The sequence below is a fragment of the Pristiophorus japonicus genome, chromosome 3, assembly GCF_044704955.1.
Source record: "Pristiophorus japonicus isolate sPriJap1 chromosome 3, sPriJap1.hap1, whole genome shotgun sequence".
NCBI classification, from domain to species: domain Eukaryota; kingdom Metazoa; phylum Chordata; class Chondrichthyes; family Pristiophoridae; genus Pristiophorus; species Pristiophorus japonicus.
This window is the reverse complement of record NC_091979.1, coordinates 30647722-30666721: the sequence shown is the minus strand read 5'-3', so window position 1 is coordinate 30666721 and position 19000 is coordinate 30647722. Positions and strand designations below refer to the sequence as shown.

Here is a 19000-nt window from a genome sequence, read left to right as displayed (position 1 = left end):
TAATGATGAGAATTTTGAAATCGAGGCGTTGCTTAACCGGGAGCCAAAACAGGTCAGCGAGCACAGGGGTGATGGGTGAGCAGGACTTGATGCAAGTTAGGGCACGGGCAGCCGAGTTTTGCATCACCTTTAGTTTACGTAGGGTAGAATGTGGGAGGCCAGCCAGGAGTGCGTCGGAATAGTCAAGTCTAGAGGTAACAAAGGCATGGATAAGGGCTTAATATATCTCTCAATGGTGACTGCAGCCAAAAAAAATCTGAACACAAACCGTGGTAATTCGTACTTTAAAAATGATGCTGTTGAGTTTCTGCTTTGGGTGCAATCAGGAAATTGTTCATTGCTTAGAATGGGTCTTGAACCCACAACCTTCTGACACTCAGGCATGTGTTCTATCAATGAGTCAAACTGAAATGAGTCCTCAAGGAGCCTTTGTATCCCACTTCTCAAAGAGTAAATCTGGCTCTGTCATTACTGACTCCTTCCGAATGTATGGTACCCGATTAAAACAATGTTTTATTTGTTCATGGGATGTGGGCGTCACGGGCATTTATTGTCCATCGCTAATTACCCTTGAAAAGGTGGTGGTGAGCCGCCTTCTGGAACTGCGGCTGTCCATGAAATGACCTTACTCCCACAGTGCTGCTCGGGAGGGAGTTTCAGGAGTTTGGAGCTGCAGCAATGATGAAGGAACGGCGATATATTTCCAAGTCAGAATGCTGTGTGACTTGGAGGGAACGTGGAGGTGATGGTGTTCCCATGCGCCTGCTGCCCTTGTCCTTCTAGGTGGTAGAGGTTGAGGGTTTGGGAGGTGCTGCCGAAGAAGCCTTGGCGAGTTGCTGCAGTGCATCTTGTAGCTGGTACACACTGCAGCCATGGTGTGCTGGTGGGTGGAGGGAATGAATGTTTAAGGTGGTGGACGGAGTGCCAATCAAGCGGGCTGCTTTATCCTGGATGGTGTCGAGCATCTTGAGTGCTGTTGGAGCTGCACTCTTCCAGGCAAGTGGAGAGTACTCCATCACATGCCTGACTTGTACTTTAAGACCCTCCATCTGTGTTTATGCAAATATAAGTTGATCTATCATTCAGCACATCTTCTGTACTGTCTCCAGGCTCGAGAAAACATGTACATTTTTGTTCGACCTCAATTGTGTATATTTATGTGCCTATGCAGATAATTACTGGAACGCAGCATCATTTAACACCAAGTCCTCATATCTCCACTTCCCCACGTTCCACGGTGAGCTCAGTGCGGACATTACATTTTTCTTCAAAACAACTGCGGCGTCTGGTGTTTTCCTGGAGAATCTCGGAATTAAGGACTTTATAAGGATCGAGCTGAGCTGTAAGTATCATCTGCCAGGAGTGCAAATTGAGACAGAGCTGTCAGCAAGGGATTTACATGAGGGTAATTGCCTAGAACCTCTATTTGGTGCTGTTTAAGGACTCAGCAAAATCCAGTTAATTAGCTCAAGCTACCAAAGTTAATGAAGTCTTTGCATGCTGGGATGTCATTAAGCAGGATAGTGTTGATGTGTCGAAAATACAAAGTTTGTTAAACAGTGAATTTGGCGCAGGCCTATCACCCAGAACCTGGCTTCAAATCCAGAGTGATGGGATGCAAGGCTCCCTCTCCCTGCTCATTGCAAGTTTACTTTGAGTTTCAACAGCTATAAGATTCGGATCACAGGTCATACACAGATTACCCAAAGGGTCTTGGGAGTTGTAAGGTGTTGTGTTAAAGAGTGGCAGTTATAAGCATAATCAGATACAACATGCGATTAAGATAGACACAGTAGACAGACAACCTGTGACAGATGAGGACAATTTATGGCCCAGGAGAGGAACCGGAACGAACGTTGAGGCAGAATAGTGGTCTCGGAACAGATCCCGAGCTGGTGGAGGTGTTAGGCTGAAACCCGCATGAGATCCACCTTGAGCAAACTCTCTCCTCAGTCTGCCTCTCTCTCGGTTGCCCATTTTTATACCTTATTCCGATGGGCCAGTGGACACCTTGCAATCATTTTTTACCCATTCAATTGTCCAATCACAGAGGAACGGGAACCTATGACGTATTTCCTTCCTTCTCTCTTTCTGAATGTCTTGTTGCCCTTTCAAGAGACAGCTTATTTATCTTTAATGCTCCTTACTAAATCCCTTATTTCATAGTTATACTGTGAAGGCCTGTTTTTCTGCATTGACCTCGTAACAACTTTAGCTCTCTGTGTCTGCTGACGTAGCACAAGTTTTTCTTTGATAAAACCATTATTTCTTTTATAATTTGCAATTTCTTCAGATTCAAGATTTCTTACACAGCCTCAATCCAGTCGTTGGTGGACTAAACTGACCATCTCACTCAGAAAAGTGACCACGCTCATCTCAAAGGGAGTTACCTTCTCAAGTTGCTACAGTTGACTTGCTTGATGCTGACATCAGTTGGCCAAATGTGAAGTATTTCAATTGCCACCCCCAGGGTATCCCTTACCTTGATAAAATTCACAAAAGCGTATCATCGATCGCTCCTGTTCTTTTGAGTGCTATCACTATGTAGCTACCACACACGGACCAATAAGTAACCAGGGACATATTAGTTATGTGGGACTTCTCAATCATTAAAATGGAAGGCACAGCCCCAGCTCCAGCTGTAGCACAACCTGACATGTAGGGCCTGAAATTCAGTACCGCTGGAAAGCTGGTGCTCCCCCCACTTTTTTGTGGCCATTAGCGCCAAAAAATTTTCGTGGCTGGTCCACCCCATATTCAGCTCCAAAAGTGAACAAATGGGTTCCAGCGCTAATGAACCCTTCCAAAGTGGATTTTTCAGCGGTGTGGCTGTCTTACTTTGAGCGTTGTCACCACTGAGAAATTCAGCATGCAGGTAAGGGTTTCAAATGAGCCAGCTGCTCCCTGGCCATTTTAAAGGTCAGGGTTTGCAGCAAGGCCCTGAAGGGGGGAAGGAGGTTGGAGGGAGTTTGGAAGGATGGCTGATGGAAGACGTGCAAGGAGAGCCAACAAGTTCACTGACCTGGACCTGGAGACACTGATGGACGGTGTAGAGGACAGAAGAAGAACACTATTTCCTGATGTGGGGAGACCTGGCAGAACGCCAGTACATAATGCACGGAGGGAGATTGCAGGGGAGTTGTCAGGCACCTCCATATATGTGAGGAGGGTGCTGGCCAGCCTGCACCTGGCCCTTCCAGGGTGGTGGTGAGTCGACACCTCATAGCTCTGGGGCAACGGGGATCAACCTCCTCTTCCTCCTCCTCCTGCGTCTCCTCCTCCTCCTCCAGTGATACTACTGGCTCGACCTCCAGCGGCTGTCCCCTCATGATGACCAGGTTGTGCAGCATGCAGCAGACCACGACAATTAGGGAGATCCATTGAGGAGAGTACTGCAAGGTGCCACCAGAGCGGTCCAGGCACCGGAATCTCTGCTTAAGGATGCACCTGGGTGGCACAATGAGCGTCATTGTATGCATGCTCTGGCACTATCCTGGGGTTCTGCAGAGGAGTGAGCCGCCAAGTGGACAGGGGATATCCCTTGTCCCCAGGCAGCCAACCACAATCCTGATTTCGGCTGGGGAAGACGGCAGGCACACTGGTCTGTCGCAGAATGAATGAATCATGGCTCCTGCCTCCCTTGCCCGCTGCCTGTCTGCACGGTGCTGATGGCGACGCCTTCTCCTGCGTGCCGCCCTGCTTCTGAGCAGTTGTCGCCCTCCCAACACTCCTCCCATCTTCAGGGTGATCCCTGCCAAGCAGGTCTCCGCAGCCCACAGGCCTCCACTAAAGAGTCAGACCTGAAAGTTGTACAAAAGTATGTGTAAACCTCCTGAGTAGCACTCAGCAGGTTTAATGGAGCCAAAACAATTAATAAAACTATTTAAAAAGCAAAATACTGCGGATGATGGAATCTGACATAAAAACACATAATTAATAAAATTATATGCGAACATAAACACTACGGATGATGCAATCTGACATATAAACAATAACATTAATAAAACTATTTCCCTACCAAAGGGCCCCGATCGCGGCAACACTCCAGCTCTGTTGCATTCAAGCACCGACTTGAATACCTCGCGGGGGCACTGCCTGAAGAAGTCCTACCGTTTTGTGCTGAAACTCCCTGTCCTGGCCTGCACGCTGCAGACCTCAACACTGGAAACTTACCTTTACAGCGGCTTCACACCGCCGTTTCCCGCGGTGAATATGACTCGGGGAGGGAGAAGTAGCCAACTGCGGCGGCCGATCGATTTTTCTGATCAGTCGCCCAAACCCCGTGGTAGCAGTCCCGTCAGGGGAGGTGAATTTCAACCCCGTACACTCATGTCAGTGTCAGCATACACTCTGTGTAGGGTACAGTAGCATTATGGTTATTTTAGTGGACTAGTAATCCAGAGGCCTAAACTAACTGATCTGGAGACATGAGTCCAAATCCCACCACAGCAGCTGGGGAATTTAAATTCAGTTAAATAAAATAGATGTGGAATTTTTAAAACTACCAGATTGTCGTAAAAACCCATTTGGTTCACTAATGTCCTTTAAAGAAGGAAATGTGCTCTCCTTACCTGGTCTGGCCTATATGCGACTGCAAATCCACAGCAATGTGGTTGACTCTTAAATGGCCGAACAAGCCAATTATATAAGGTGACTCACCACCACCAAGGGCAATTAGGGATGGATAATAAATGCTGGCCTTGCCGGTGACACCCATATCTCAGGAACACATTTTTAACTCGCAGTCAAAGAAAGCCCTGGGCCTCGATGTTAAGAGGGATGAGGGAGCTTGACAAGGTAAATGCTGAGAGGATGTTTCTCCTCGTGGAGGAATTTAGAATTGGGGGCATAGTTTCAAAATAAGGGGTCGCCCATTTAAGATGGAGCTGAGGAGGAAATTCTTCTTTCAGAAGGACGAGAATCTATGGAATTCTCTACCACAGAGAGGTGTGGAGGCTTGCGTCGTTGAATATATTCAAGGCGGAGATAGACAGATTTTTGAATGACACAGGGTGTCAAGGGTTATGGGGAACAGGCAGGAAAGTGGAGTTGAGACCAAGATCAGATCAGCCATGATCTTATTGAATGGCGGAGCAGGCTCGAGGGGCCGAATGGCCTACTGCTGCTTCTATTTCTTATATTCTTAACACACCCACCACTCGCATGCAATGGGAGAGGGTGGGATGGGGAAGTCGGGCGGGGGGGGGAGCTAAATTCACGGAACGCTTTTTCAACACACTGGGTGCATGGGGTCCAAGTATCCCTTTGTTAAAGGAGGGGACACTTCATTGACATATTTAAATCAGGCTCCCACATTGCAATAGGGAGCCCAATTTGAAATTGCCGCACGGGTTTCCCGGGGATCGGGAATGGTAGACTGGAGCTGCCGTCTCTACAAGGGAAGTGCCGGTTTGCAGCACTCATCATGGGCAGGGAGGAGCAAGAGTGCTCCCCCCACCTCCCCCAAGCCTTCGGCCTCCCCATCCCTGGTCGCCAGCCTCCGCGCTCCAGATTACCAACCTCTTCCCCACACCGCGCCCCCCCCACCCACCTCCTCCGGATTTCTGGGAACCGTTCCCGAAGGTTGCGACCTTCTGCCGCTGGTGTTCCCCGGTGGCCGCCGAGCGGGAAACAGAGATAAAGAAAAGATGGTAAAGAGGTTGGGTTCTTCGGCTTTTTGCAGCCTCCCCACACACTCCTACCCACACACTCCTCCCCGCGACCTCATAAACATCGGGGCCCTGACCTATATCATGACTGAAGACATCCTTGTATCTTATTAACCCCCGATCACCCCCAACATTTGGTTCAAGTGGAATCATGTTCTTGTTGAACCCAGTCCTAACTGAGCCCTGACTCAATGGGAATGAACTAGGGGCATAGATTTAAAGGAGTTGGTAGAAGGATTAGAGGGGAGATGAGGAAACATTTCTTCACTCAGAGGGTGGTGGGGGTCTGGAACGCACTGCCTGAAAGGGTGGTAGAGGCAGAAACCCTCACCACATTTAAAAAGTACTTGGATGTGCACTTAAAGAGCCGTAAGCTACAAGGCTGCGAACCAAGAGCTGGAAGGTGGGATTAGGCTGGGTAGTTCTTTTTCGATCGGCATGGACGCGATGGGCCGAATGGCCTCCTTCTGTGCGGTAATTTTTCTATGATTCTATAACTTTATGTTACGGAGCAGTTGCTGTAAAATGAATGTGGATGTTAATTGAGAGCAGATTAGGCTCGACTGTGATGTCCTCCCAATCACGATCTAAGTTCACCCATGAAGCTGGATAAGGTACAGGATGAGGGCAACAGTGTCTTTGGAATCAGATCCCATCGTGAAAGGCAAGGAGAAAATGGTCCAGGAATAATGCAGCATTGAAAGGTAATCGTCAAACAGGGTAGCTTGGGGATTCTGTCATTAATTATTTAAAATTTACACAAAATAGTTTTTAACAGCGCCATCACATGAAGCGGATCACAAACATGAAATAACTCATTATGAATACTTCCTCATCAGACTGGGGCCAACAAGTGTGCAAGATAACTTTGGATAAAGAAGGCCCTTCAGCCCATTTGCTTTCAGCTTTCCAACCCTACTCACCTCCAGTTCATCATCATCATAGGCGATCCCTCGGAATCGAGGAAGACTTGCTTCCACTCCAGCTTAGATGGCTGTACAGTCCAATACGAGAACCACAGTCTCTGTCACAGGTGGGACAGATAGTCATTGAGGGAAAGGGTGGGCAGGGAACCTAGTTTGCCGCCGCTCCTTCCACTGCCTGCGCTTGATTTCTGCATGCTCTCGGCGACGATACTCGAGGAGCTCAGCGCCCTCCCGAATGCACTTCCTCCACTTAGGGCGGTCTATGGCCAGGGACTCCCAGGTGTCAGTGGGAATGTCGCACTTTATCAAGGAGGCTTTGAGGGTGTCCTTGTAACGTTTCCTCTGCCCGCCTTTGGCTCGTTTGCCGTGGACGAGTTCCGAGTAGAGCACTTGCTTTGGGAGTCTCGTGTTTGGCATGCGAACTACGTGGCCTGCCCAGCAGAGCTGATCAAGTGTGGTCAGTGCTTCAATCCCGGGGATGTTGGCCTGGACAAGGATGCTAACGTTTGTGCGTCTGTCCTCCCAGGAGATTTGCAGGATCTTGCAGAGACATTGCTGGTGGTATTTCTCCAGCGACTTGAGGTGTCTACTGTACACGTCTCTGAGCCATACAGCAGGGCGGGTATCACTACGGCCCTGTAGACCATGAGCTTGGTGACGGTTTTGAGGGCCTGGTCTTCAAACACTCTTTTCCTCAGGGGGTCGAAGGCTGCGCTGGCGCACTGGAGGCAGTGTTTGATCTCGTTGGCAATGCCTGCTCTTGTGATAGGAGGCTCCAGAGATAGGGGAAGTGGTCCACGCTGTCCAGGGCCATGCAGTGGATCTTGATGTCTGGGGGGCAGTGCTGTGTGGCGAGAACAGGCTGGTGGAGGACCTTTGTCTTACTAATGTTTAGCATAAGGCCCATGCTTTCATATGCCTTGGTAAATACGTTGACTATGTCCTGGAGTTTCCTGCTATCAACCTCTGGGAAAGTCATCGCTAGAGTCCTCCTCAACATCCAGTTACACCAACCAGCTCTTTCATAAACAAGCCCAATATCCTGGTCACAATGAGCTTAAGAACATAAGCAAGAATATAAGAAATAGGAGCAGGAGTAGGCCACCAAGCCCCTCGAGCCTGCTCCGCCATTCAATAAGATCATGGATGATCTGATCATGGACTCAGCTCCACTTCCCTACCCGCTCCCCATACCCCTTTATCCCCTTATCGTTCAAAAATCTGTCTATCTCTGCATTAAATATATTCAATGACCCAGCCTCCACAGCTCTCTGGGGCAGAGAATTCTATAGATTTATAACCCCCTGAGAGAAGAAATTCCTCCTCATCTCAGTTTTAAATGGATGGCCCCTTATTCTGAGACTATGTCCCCTAGTTTTAGTCCCCTATGAGTGGAAATATCCTCTCTGCATCCATCTTGTCGAGCCCCCTCATTATCTTATAAGTTTCGACAAGGTCACCTCTCATTCTTCTGAACTCCAATGTGTATAGGCCAAACCTACTCGACCTATCTTCAAAAGTCAACCCCCTCATCTCCAGAATCTAGTGAACCTTCTCTGAACAGCCTCCAATGCAAATATATCCTTCCTTAAATATGGAGATCAAAACTGTATGCTGTACTCTAAGTGTGGCCTCACCAATACCCCGTAAAGTTGTAGCAGGACATCTCTGCTTTTATACGTTATCCCCCTTGCAATAAAGGCCAACATTCCATTTGCCTTCCTGATTACTTGCTGTACCTGCATACTAACTTTTTGTGTTTCATGCACAAGGATCCCCAGGTCCCTCTGTACTGCAGCACTTTGCAATTTTTCTCCATTTAAATTATAATTTGTTTTTCTATTTTTTCTGCCAAAGTGGATAACCTCACATTTTCCCACATTATACTCCATCTGCCAACTTTTTGCCCACTCACTTAGCCTTTCTATATCCCTTTGCAGATTTTTTGTATCCTCCTCACAATTTGCTTTCCCACCCATCTTTGTATCATCAGCAAACTTGGCTACATTACATTTGGTCCCTTCATCCAAGTCATTAATATAGATTGTAAATAGTTGAGGACCCAACACCGATCCCTGTGGCACCCCACTAGTCACTGTTTGCCAATGACCCATTTATCCCGACTCTCTGTTTTCTGTTAGTCAGCCAATCCTGTATCCATGCTAATATATTACCACCAACCCCGTGAACTTTTATCTTGTGCCGTAACCTTTTATGTGGCAACTTATCAGATGCCTTCTGGATATCCAAATACACCACATCCACTGTTTCCCCTTATTCACCCTGCTTGTTACATCCTCAAAGAACTCCAGCAAAGTTGTCAAACATGATTTCCCTTTTATAAAACTATGCTGGCTCTGCTTGATTGAATTATGCTTTTCCAAATATCCCGCTACTGCTTCCTTAATGATGGACTCCAGCATTTTCCCAACCACAGATGTTAGGCTAACTGGTCTATAGTTTCCTGCTTTTTGTCTGCCTCCTTTTTTAAATAGGGACATTACTTTTGCAGTTTTCCAATCCATTGGGATCGGCCAAGAATCCAGGGAATTTTGATAGATTACAACCAATGCATCCACTATCTCTGCAACCACTTCTTTAAAACTCTCAGATGTAAGCCATCAGGTCCAGGGGAATTGTCTGCTTTTAGTCCCATTATTTTACTGAGTACTACTTCATTACTGATAGTGACTGTATTAAATTACTTGAATAGCCCCTTGATTATCCACTATTGCGATGTTTTTAGTGTCTTCTGCCGTGAAGACCGATACAAAATATTTGTTCAATATCTCTGCCATTTCCCTGGTCATTATTAATTCCCCAGTCTCATCCTCCAGGGGAACAACATTTACTTTAGCCAATCTTGATTATTTTCTTAGTCATTCTTTTCTGGCTTTTAAAAGTTTCCCAATCCTTTGGCCTCCCACTAGTCTTGCCCACATTGTATGCCCTTGTTTTCAATTTGATACCATCCCTTATTTCCTCAGTTAGCCACAGATGGTTATCCCTTCTCTTTCAGTCTTTCCTTCTCATTAGGATATATTTTAGTTGCGAGTTATGAACTATCTCCTTAAATGTCTGCCACTGCTCATCAACCATCCCATAATTTAATCTATTTTCCCAATCTACTTCAGCCAACTCTGCCCTCATATCTTTGTAGTGTCCTTTATTTAAGCTTAGGACACTGGTTTGAGAATCCTCCAACTGAATTTGAAATTCAACCATGTTTTGGTCGCTCATTCCTAGAGGATCCTTTTCTGCAAGATCATTTATTAATCCTGTCTCATTACAGAGTACCAGATCTAAAATAGCCTGCTCCCTGGTTAGTTGTGGAATGTACTGTTCAAGGAACCTATCCCAGATACAGTCTATGAACTCTTCCTCAAGGCTACCCTGGCCAATTTGCTTTGTCCAATCAATATGAAGGTTAAAATCGCCCATTATTAATGCCGTTCCATTATTACAAGCCTCCGTTATTTCTTGATTTATACTCTGTCCAACAGTGTAGCTAATGTTATGGGGCCTATAGACAATTCCCACCAGCGACTTTTTCTCCTTATTGTTCCTTATCTCCACCCAAACTGATTCAACATCTTGATCTTCTGAGCCAATATCTTTTCTCACTAACGCACTGATCTCATCCTTTATTAACAGTGCTACCCCACCTCCTTTTCCTTTCTGTCTGTCCTTCCAAATTGTCAAATACCCCTGAATATTTTTTCCTAATCCTGGTCACCTTGTAACCACATCTCTGTAATGGCTGTCAGATCATACCCATTTGTATTTATTTATGCTGTCAACTCATCTATTTTATTACGAATGCTACGTGCATTCAGATAAAGAGCGTTTAAATTGGTTTTTTTTACCATTTTTTCCTGGTTTGACCCCATTTTCTGATTCACCTTTATGTTTATACATTCTGTCCCTTCCTGGCACGCTCTGGTTTTAATTTCCCCCCAGTGCTACCTTGATCTATTGCCTTCTCCTTATTCTTTGACTTTTAAAAATTTTTGCTCACCTGAATCCTCCCACGCACGAATTAGATTTTCTGTCTTCCTGCCCCAATTGTTCATCATCTGTATAAAGAAATACTTTAAGAACATAAGAACATAAGAAACAGACAAAGGAATAGGCCATACGGCCCCTCGACTAACACACTGATCTCATCCTTTATTAACAGTGCTACCCCACCGCCATTCAATAAGATCATGGCTGATCCGATCATGGACTCAGCTCCACTTCCCCGCCCGCTCCCCATAACCTCTTATCCCCTTATTGTTTAAGAAACTGTCTATTTCTGTCTTAAATGTATCCAATGTCCCAGCTTCCACATCTGTCTGAGGCAGTGAATTCCACAGATTTACAATGCTCTAAGAGAAGAAATTTCTCCTCATCTCTGTTTTAAATGGGTGGCCCCTTATTCTAAGATCGTGACCTCTACTTCGAGTCTCCCCCATCAGTGGAAACATCCTCTCTGCATCCACTCTGTCAAGCCCCCTCATAATGTTATACGTTTCGATAAGATCACCTCTCATTCTTCTGAATTCCAATGAGTAGAGGCCCAACCTACTCAACCTTTTCTCATAAGTCAACCCCCTTATCCCCGGAATCAACCTAGTGAACCTTCTCTGAACTGCCTCCAAAGCAAGTATATCCTTTCGTAAATATGGAAACCAAAACTGCACGCAGTATTCCAGGTGTGGCCTCACCAATACCTTATATAGCTGCAGCAGGACATCTCTGCTTTTATACGCTATCCCCCTTGCAATAAAGGCCAACATTCCATTTGCCTTCCTTATTACTTGCTGTACCTGCATACTAACTTTTTGTGTTTCATGCACGAGGATCCCCAGGTCCCTCTGTACTGCGGCACTTTGCAATCTTTCTCCATTTAAATAACAACTTGCTCTTTGATTTTTTTCTGCCAAAGTGCATGACCTCACACTTTCCAACTTGATACACCATCTGCCAAATTTTTGCCCACTCACTTAGCCTGTCTATGTCCTTTTGCAGATTTTTTTGTGTCCTCCTCACTCATTGCTCACTGGGACCACAGTGACTCCTTGGCGTCTCAGCGATCAGAGTTGTACGCAGCACTCCAGCTGTGGTCCGAATTCAGCTGTGGTGACAATTCAGCTGTGATTCTGACCCCATCAGTGCCTGATCATGATGTATGTTTGCAGGAGTATTAAAAGGAAGACGGGCCATGCCCGCACTTTGTCAGTGTGTAGGACAAAGCGATGTCAGCCGTATTAGACAGTGGATACTACTTAATGGAGCACTCTGCCCTCCTTTCCCCTTGAAACAAAAGCTCATCGTCATTTCGTATTGATATTTCTGAATAAAATGTGGTCACAATGGCTCAGAGATTGAGGTCGGAGGCTTCCCGCGGGCGGATGGCTCCGACCGCAATAATATTTACGAAAGTATCTGGTGGTCCCGGAGGTTCAGTGACTTGCTGTCCTGGGACTCTACGCGAAGGCCAGCGTGGGGACCCACATATCCCAGGCCAGCCCTCGTGATCCCAGAGATCCGTACAAAACCTGTACGGGTTTTGTAGAGATCTCTGGGATCACGAGAGCTGGCCCAACCTATCAGAGTAGGGGGATCCCCATTCATACTTACAGTAATTCCCCCAAACACACAGAAACACTGAAAATAAATAAAACACATTTCTTATTTAAAAATAATTAAAATGCAATTTAATTTTATACAAAATAAAAATATTTGGAATTTTTTTTTAAAATGTGTTTTAACAGGACTAAAAATAAACTTACTTTAATGGACAGTGTTTTTAATGTATAAAATAGTATTATTTTATTTTTCTGTTTTTTAAAACTCTTACACTGGTAAAAGCAGCCTGCTTTTACCAACGTAAGAATTTGAAGGATATTCGCTGGGCAGGAGTTGGGCAAATAGTCCAAATCTCCGCCCACGATGGCTCAGTTCCTTCGTATGCGTGCAATCTGTCAAAAGGATTTTTGACAGATTGCAAGTACCGGGTTTACGTGCATGCGCTTCGCATACCTAAACCCAGAACTTGCGGGGACCCCACGGGCATGTACGCACCTCATACGTGCCCGTGAGGAACTCAATTTCAGGCCCGATATTGTTTGATAAGCCATTTAAAAATAACTATGATTAAAGCCTGCTGTTGCACTGAGACTATTGAGAACGTTGGTTATTCTGCCCATAAATTACATCTGCAGTCAATATTTTATTGTTGATGTTGTTAACATTATAAAGGCTCCATTCCCCGTCAGAGAAAACTGCTTCAACAGCTACATTGTCAGTTTAAAGTTGCCTTATAATAAAATGCTGCTGTTAAAATTTCCATATTTCCTGGTATTCTTTTCACGGTTCATGTAAACCTTTTACAACTGGTGCTGTCAGAAACGATAACTGAAAGCAAAGATGTCTCCTAATGTATCTCAACAGTTTTTTTAAAAAGAGGTTTTAAAACCTTTAGGCCGTAGAGCAAGCCATTACATTTGGTAAGTGACCTCCATAGACTGAAATAAATACCAGTCTCAGCCAATCAATCCATCCTTTTTTTTTTACAGTTCGACTTTCTTATTTTATTTTTTGTCTTTTCTTCTTAAAAGGGCTGAAACATTTCAGTAATATTACAGACATCATTCATCGCAATTATCAATGGCGTGTTGAGAATGCATACTTACAGCTTTCAAACCAGACAGGGGGACAGGGGTCTCCATCAAAAGGGTGGCATCATCTACATAGAAATATGGACATTTTAACACAGAAGGAGACCATTCAGCCTATCGTGCCAGTGTTGGTACAGGTTGAACCTCCCTTATCCAGAACTCCCTTATCCGGAACCACCCCTCGTCCAGAACCATTCCCGGCCTCCGGGTGGTGCATGCGCAGAACTCTGATATGAACAAATTGAAGTCCCTCCTCGCTGTCGGCTCCCGCAATCGCTGGCCTGACCCCACGATCCATCGCCCCCCCCCACCATGATCTCTCTGCCGTACTCCCAGCCCCCTCGTCTGGCAAAATCTCTTATCCAGAACAGGCCAGGTCCCGAGAGTTTCAGATTAGGGAGGTTCAACTTGTACTAGCTCCTGATCAGAGCTAACTACTCTAATCCCATTTCCTTGCTCTTTTTCTCTACACCTTCATTTTATTTTTTCAAGGGTTTATCTCATTCCCTCTTCAGTGCTGTGATTGACACGGCCTCACTGACCATGTGTTGCATTGTATTCCATATTCCATTCACCCATTAAATGAAAACGTCTCTCCTCCCCTCCTCCTTTATGCTTCTGTGTATGAATCCTAAATTGAATGCCCCTTATCTCCATTGGTATATCAATTGCGTCAAATAAATTGTCTCCTGGATGCCAGACACCGGTCTGTGTATTTTCACTTCCCAATTCTGTTTGCCAGTAATATTTAAGACATGATCTATGAATGAAGTACATGGTTTGACAAGGAGCTGAAAGTGCTGGTTAACCCCACCATTGATAATTGCTTGAAGCTGAGAGGAGTGATTTAATAGAGGAGTTTGTAGCTATGATGGGATGGACAGGATAGGTAGAAGGAGACTGCTTTCATTGATTGACTGGTCTAGAATCAGCAGGCAGATAAGATGAGATTTAAGACAGAGAGAGCAGAAGATGTTTTTTTTACACAGAGGTATGTGAGGCTGTGGACAACTCCAACAGATTAGTGATTGAAGCACAGAGGCCACATTAACATTTAAGCATGGGCTAATGGTGGTTGAAGTAAAGAGGAACAAAAGGATGTGGGACCAAGGCAGGTACGTGGAATTGAGAAGGCTGCTCATGTAGAAGATAAACACCAATATTTACTGGTTGGCCCAAACGGCTGTTCTTACTCGGTCTGGCCTACATGTGACTCCAATCCCACACCAACGTGGTTGATTCTTAAATGCCCTCAGTTGTCAGGGAAACCAGGAATGTTGGCCTTTATTGCAAGGGGGATGGAGTATAAAAACAGGGAAGTCCTGCTCCAACTGTACAGGGTATTGGTGAGACCACACCTGGAGTACTGCGTGCAGTTTTGGTTTCCTTATTTAAAGAGGGCTGTACTTGCATTGGAGGCAGTTCAGAGGAGGTTCAAGAGGTTGATTCCTGAGATGAAGGGGTTGTCTTATGAAGAAAGGTTGAACAGTTGAAAGGTTGGGCCTATACTCATTGGAGTTTAGAAGAATGAGAGGTGATCTTATTGAAACGTACAGGATTCTGAGGGGTTTGACAGGGTAGAAGCAGAGAGGATGTTTCCCCTCATGGGGGAATCTACAACTAGGAGGCATAGTTTCAGAGTAAGGGGTCGCCCATTTAAAATGGATAGGAGAGGAATTTCTTCTCTCAGAATCTTTGGAATTCTCTAACTCGGAGAGCTGTGGAGGCTGGGTCATTGAATACATTTAAGGTGGAGGTAGGCAGATTTTTGAGCGATAAGGGAGACCAGGTTTATGGGGAGTGGGCAGGGAAGTGGAGTTGAGGCCAAGATCAGATCAGCCATGATTTTACTGAATGGCGGAGCAGACTCGAGGGGACAAATGGCCGACTCCTGCTCTTATTTCTTATGAATGGGAAATAAATGCCACAATGCCCACATCCTGAGAATGAATTAAAATAAATGGGAACGATAAATTGGGTGGGATATCAAAGGGTGATCAGAACTGCAGGGAACCCATATCCCAAACTCCAGAAGGAGAGCAGGTAAGGGAATAACATACTTAAAAACCCTAAGTTGTCTTTTAGCCGGGGTGTGTTTTGGCAGATCGTGCAGGCAAGTAAAAGGCATCAAAAGGGCTTGCTGCCATGTCTCTTTTATGTCTGGCTTTGTCCGTCAAAAGAAGCCCTTGCATGGTCAAAAGCGTGTGTGATAGAAATGCATCTTCCGTGTACATGGATGAGGAAATACCGCTGTACGGCTAACTGGCACTCACACCGCTGTGTCTTTTGCAGCTCCGGTGGAAGTCCTCTTCTCGTTCGACGTAGGCAACGGCCCTTTGGTGGTGGCGGTCGCATCACCCTCGCAACTGAATGACAATCAGTGGCACTATGTCAAGGCGGAGCGGAACATCAAAGCAGCGTCCCTTCGAGTGGATCACCTGCCGCGAAAGGCTGGCGAGGGCCCAGCTGACGGACACATCCACCTCCAGCTCAACAGCCAGCTGTTTGTAGGTAGGAGCGCACTGTTCTGCAAAAATACATAAAAGATTGGGTCTGTTAATCTGTCGTCAGCACTTTGACTGATTAACCCCCTTTTCATTTTCTCTCTCTCACTTGACTGCCGACATCAACGGTACACAAACCAAGAAAGGACCGGCATTGCAAAAAAATAAATCTCGATTTTGTGATGCGAGACAAAGCAATTTTGGCTCATTTCCCACCAAGGTCGCGGGCGTTTCGTGAGTGAGGCCTGTCGGGCGACAAAAGCTGTCCATCGAGAACACTTGATTATTTACAGGACACGGTGACTGGGAGTACATTTTGCCCAGTGGTAGTTTTAACAATATTACATTGGCAGGCTGGACAAATGACTCCTGCTATTCCCTGTGAGTAAGGCGGGCAGGGATGGAATTAGGGAACCGCTAATGTGGCTCTCGGTGCCTGGATCACCACCGAACACATTATGAGGATCTGAAGCCTGAAGCTTGCTCAGTGCCACGTGTACAAAGTGCATGATAACCCATCCAGAAGTGCCCATTTCAAACTAGGCTCGCAATGGGAATGAAAAGTGTTTCCATGGCGACTAGGCTCCTTAATACATTTGTACTGCCTGAACAACACTCCTGTCGTTAAGCGCCCATGTAAAAATTTAGTGCTACACGGGAAGCTGCTCCCCTCGGCCTCAGTCTTTGCTGAGGGAAGGTGCCTTGTTTATTTTGTTTACTTCTTTGTTGCTGTCTGTCATTCACTCTGTTTCTCTGCTACGTTACTGTTAAAGGAGAAGGGAAGTTAATGAAACGCACTGGAGCCTTACTGACAGCCTCTTAAACCGAAAGCACGCGTGTGGTCATATGGAGCTTTACCTGAGTGATGCTCCTTCATGAACTGGAACGGGTGTTATTCAGGGAGCGCCCCAATATCACTCATCAGTGTCAGCATAGGGACTGAATTCCGCGCGTTAATGGCTGACGCCATGGCAATTGACAGATTCATTTATTGTGCAGCAATTTAGAATTCCACCGTTATTTGAAGGGCCATGAAAAGTGAATGGATGGCTGCTGAGGAGGGGGAGGGGGTTGGGGAGGCAGCCCCATCCATGGCTGCATAAACCCCCTTGAGCAAATAAAAAATAAGGGGTAAAGAGCAATACAATAAGACACTGCTACTAACAGGTTCTTGGTGGAAAATTACTGACATCCATAATTAACAGTTCAGACGCCTGGACTAATCTGTGGCGTGGGGGGGGGATTTTGCAATGCAGCCACCCTTTCATTTCCAAGACAGTTTTAAGAGAGAGCCCTTCAAAAGCTGCTGCTCCTGAAATCCTACTAATGTGCACCCATTGCGTCGTGCTGAAATGTTGTGGATTTTAGCCTGAGTAGGATAGAATGTTATTTTGTTGATGAGTTGAAAGAAAGACTTACATTTATCGAACACCTTTCATGACCTCAGGACGTCCCAAAGCACTTTACAGCCAATTAATTACTTTTTTTGGAAGGATAGTCACTGTTGTAATGTAGGAAACACTGCAGCCAATCTACGCACAGCAAGCTCCCACAAACAGCAATGTGATAATGACCCAGATAATCTGTTTTTTTTAGTGATGTTGATTGAGAGATAAATATTGGCCCAAGTCACTCGTGATAACCCCCCTGCTCTACTTTGAAATAGTATTCTGGGATCTTTTATGTCTACCTGAAAGGCCAAACGGGGCTTTGATTTAATGTCTCATCCCAAAGACTGCACCTCCGACAGTGCAGCACTCCTTCAGTACTGCACCGGAGTGTCAGCCTGGACTTCTGTTCTCTGGAGTGGGACTTGAACCCACAACCTTCTGACTCAAAAGACGAAAGAGCCACGGTTGACATTAACGCTATGCACTGGTTCCACATTATCAGCCTCTATTGTTGCCGTGAGTTTTTCCCAATGGAACAAAAGTTACATTTTAAAAATAAAACCGTGACTTACTTAAGCATACGCACTGTGACATTGGTGTTTCCTCTTAAGAACAGCCTACCAGGAGCTGCTCTACAGATTAGATGTATGTGTTTAGACCTCTGCTAGAGTACTGTGTCCAATTCTGGGCATCACATTTTAGAAAGGCAGACAAGGCCTTGGAGAGGGAGCAGAGGACAAGTACTAGAGCAGTACAAGGAATGACGAGGTTTCTGTTATGTGGAGAGACCAGAGAAGTTGGAATTGTTCTCCTTAGCAGCAAACGGTTAAGGGGAGATTTCTTGGAGTGTTTAAAGTTATGAGGGGCTTTGATAGAGTAGTTCGGCAGAAATTGTTTCCACTGGCAGAAGGGTTGGTAGCTGGAGGACACAGATTTAAAATAATTGCCAATAAAGCCAGTGTGGTGATGAGGAGATTCTTTTATTTACTCGGTGAGTTGTTGTGATCTGGAATGCACTGCTTCAAATGGCGGTGGAAGCAGATTCAACAGTAATTTCAAAAGGGAATTCGATCTCTGCATAAACAGGAAACATTTGCAGGGTCATGGGGAAAGTGCAGGGGGTGTGGGATGAACTGGATAACTCTTTCAGCGAGCTAGCACATGCACGATGGGCCGAATGGCCTCCTTCTGTGCGATAAAGCTTCTGTGGTTCATCAGGCTCAGCTGGCGACATGATGGCATACAATCCAGGAAAGCTTCCAGCTTTGCCCTCCAGTGCCCGCTGAGTTTGTTGATCTAACGTGGAGTGGCAGCAGAGCCCTGCCGTTGCCTTCAGCACATCTAAGAAATGAAGGGGACACGCCAGTCACAGAACTCAGTGCAGTGAGCCCTCCTGATGTGTGTGCGTGCGGATATAACTGATCTTGCCTGTGTTGCCTTGCTTATAAAGAATGGCCAGTACTAAAGAGATGCAGAAACACACATAGCCATGCTCCAGCAGGAGCCAGTGCCCTCAGGAGAGCAACCAAGGAAACAGAAATAGAGAATAACAACATAACAGTACAACACCGGGGAGAGTGGTAATGTAGCATTGTGTATTATACTATTCTTAATGGCTATTTATTCCAAAATGTCATCACAGTCATCTTTGGACCTACCTCAGTGAACATCAGTATGTTACCAGAAATCGATTTAAAGTCGCCCAGTCTTTTACACTGTGAGTGGGCAGATGGTAAACACACATTTAGATTTAGACAGAGTAAATGAAGAGAACCTGTTTCCAATGGCTGCAGGGCTGATAACAAGAGGGCACGGATTTAAGGTGATTGGCAAAAGAACCAGAGG

At 45.7% G+C, this 19000-nt stretch overlaps 1 protein-coding gene across 1 annotated transcript in view; it reads left to right on the top strand.

The window, feature by feature from the left end:
- The window catches only part of LOC139253715 (contactin-associated protein-like 5), a 1602302-nt gene that overhangs the window by 1188361 nt on the left and 394941 nt on the right, over positions 1 to 19000 (top strand). The window contains exons 17-18 of the mRNA XM_070873519.1: positions 1172 to 1342; positions 15553 to 15771. Coding sequence (XP_070729620.1) covers positions 1172 to 1342; positions 15553 to 15771 — 390 coding nt within the window. The remainder of the gene's footprint in view (positions 1 to 1171; positions 1343 to 15552; positions 15772 to 19000) is intronic.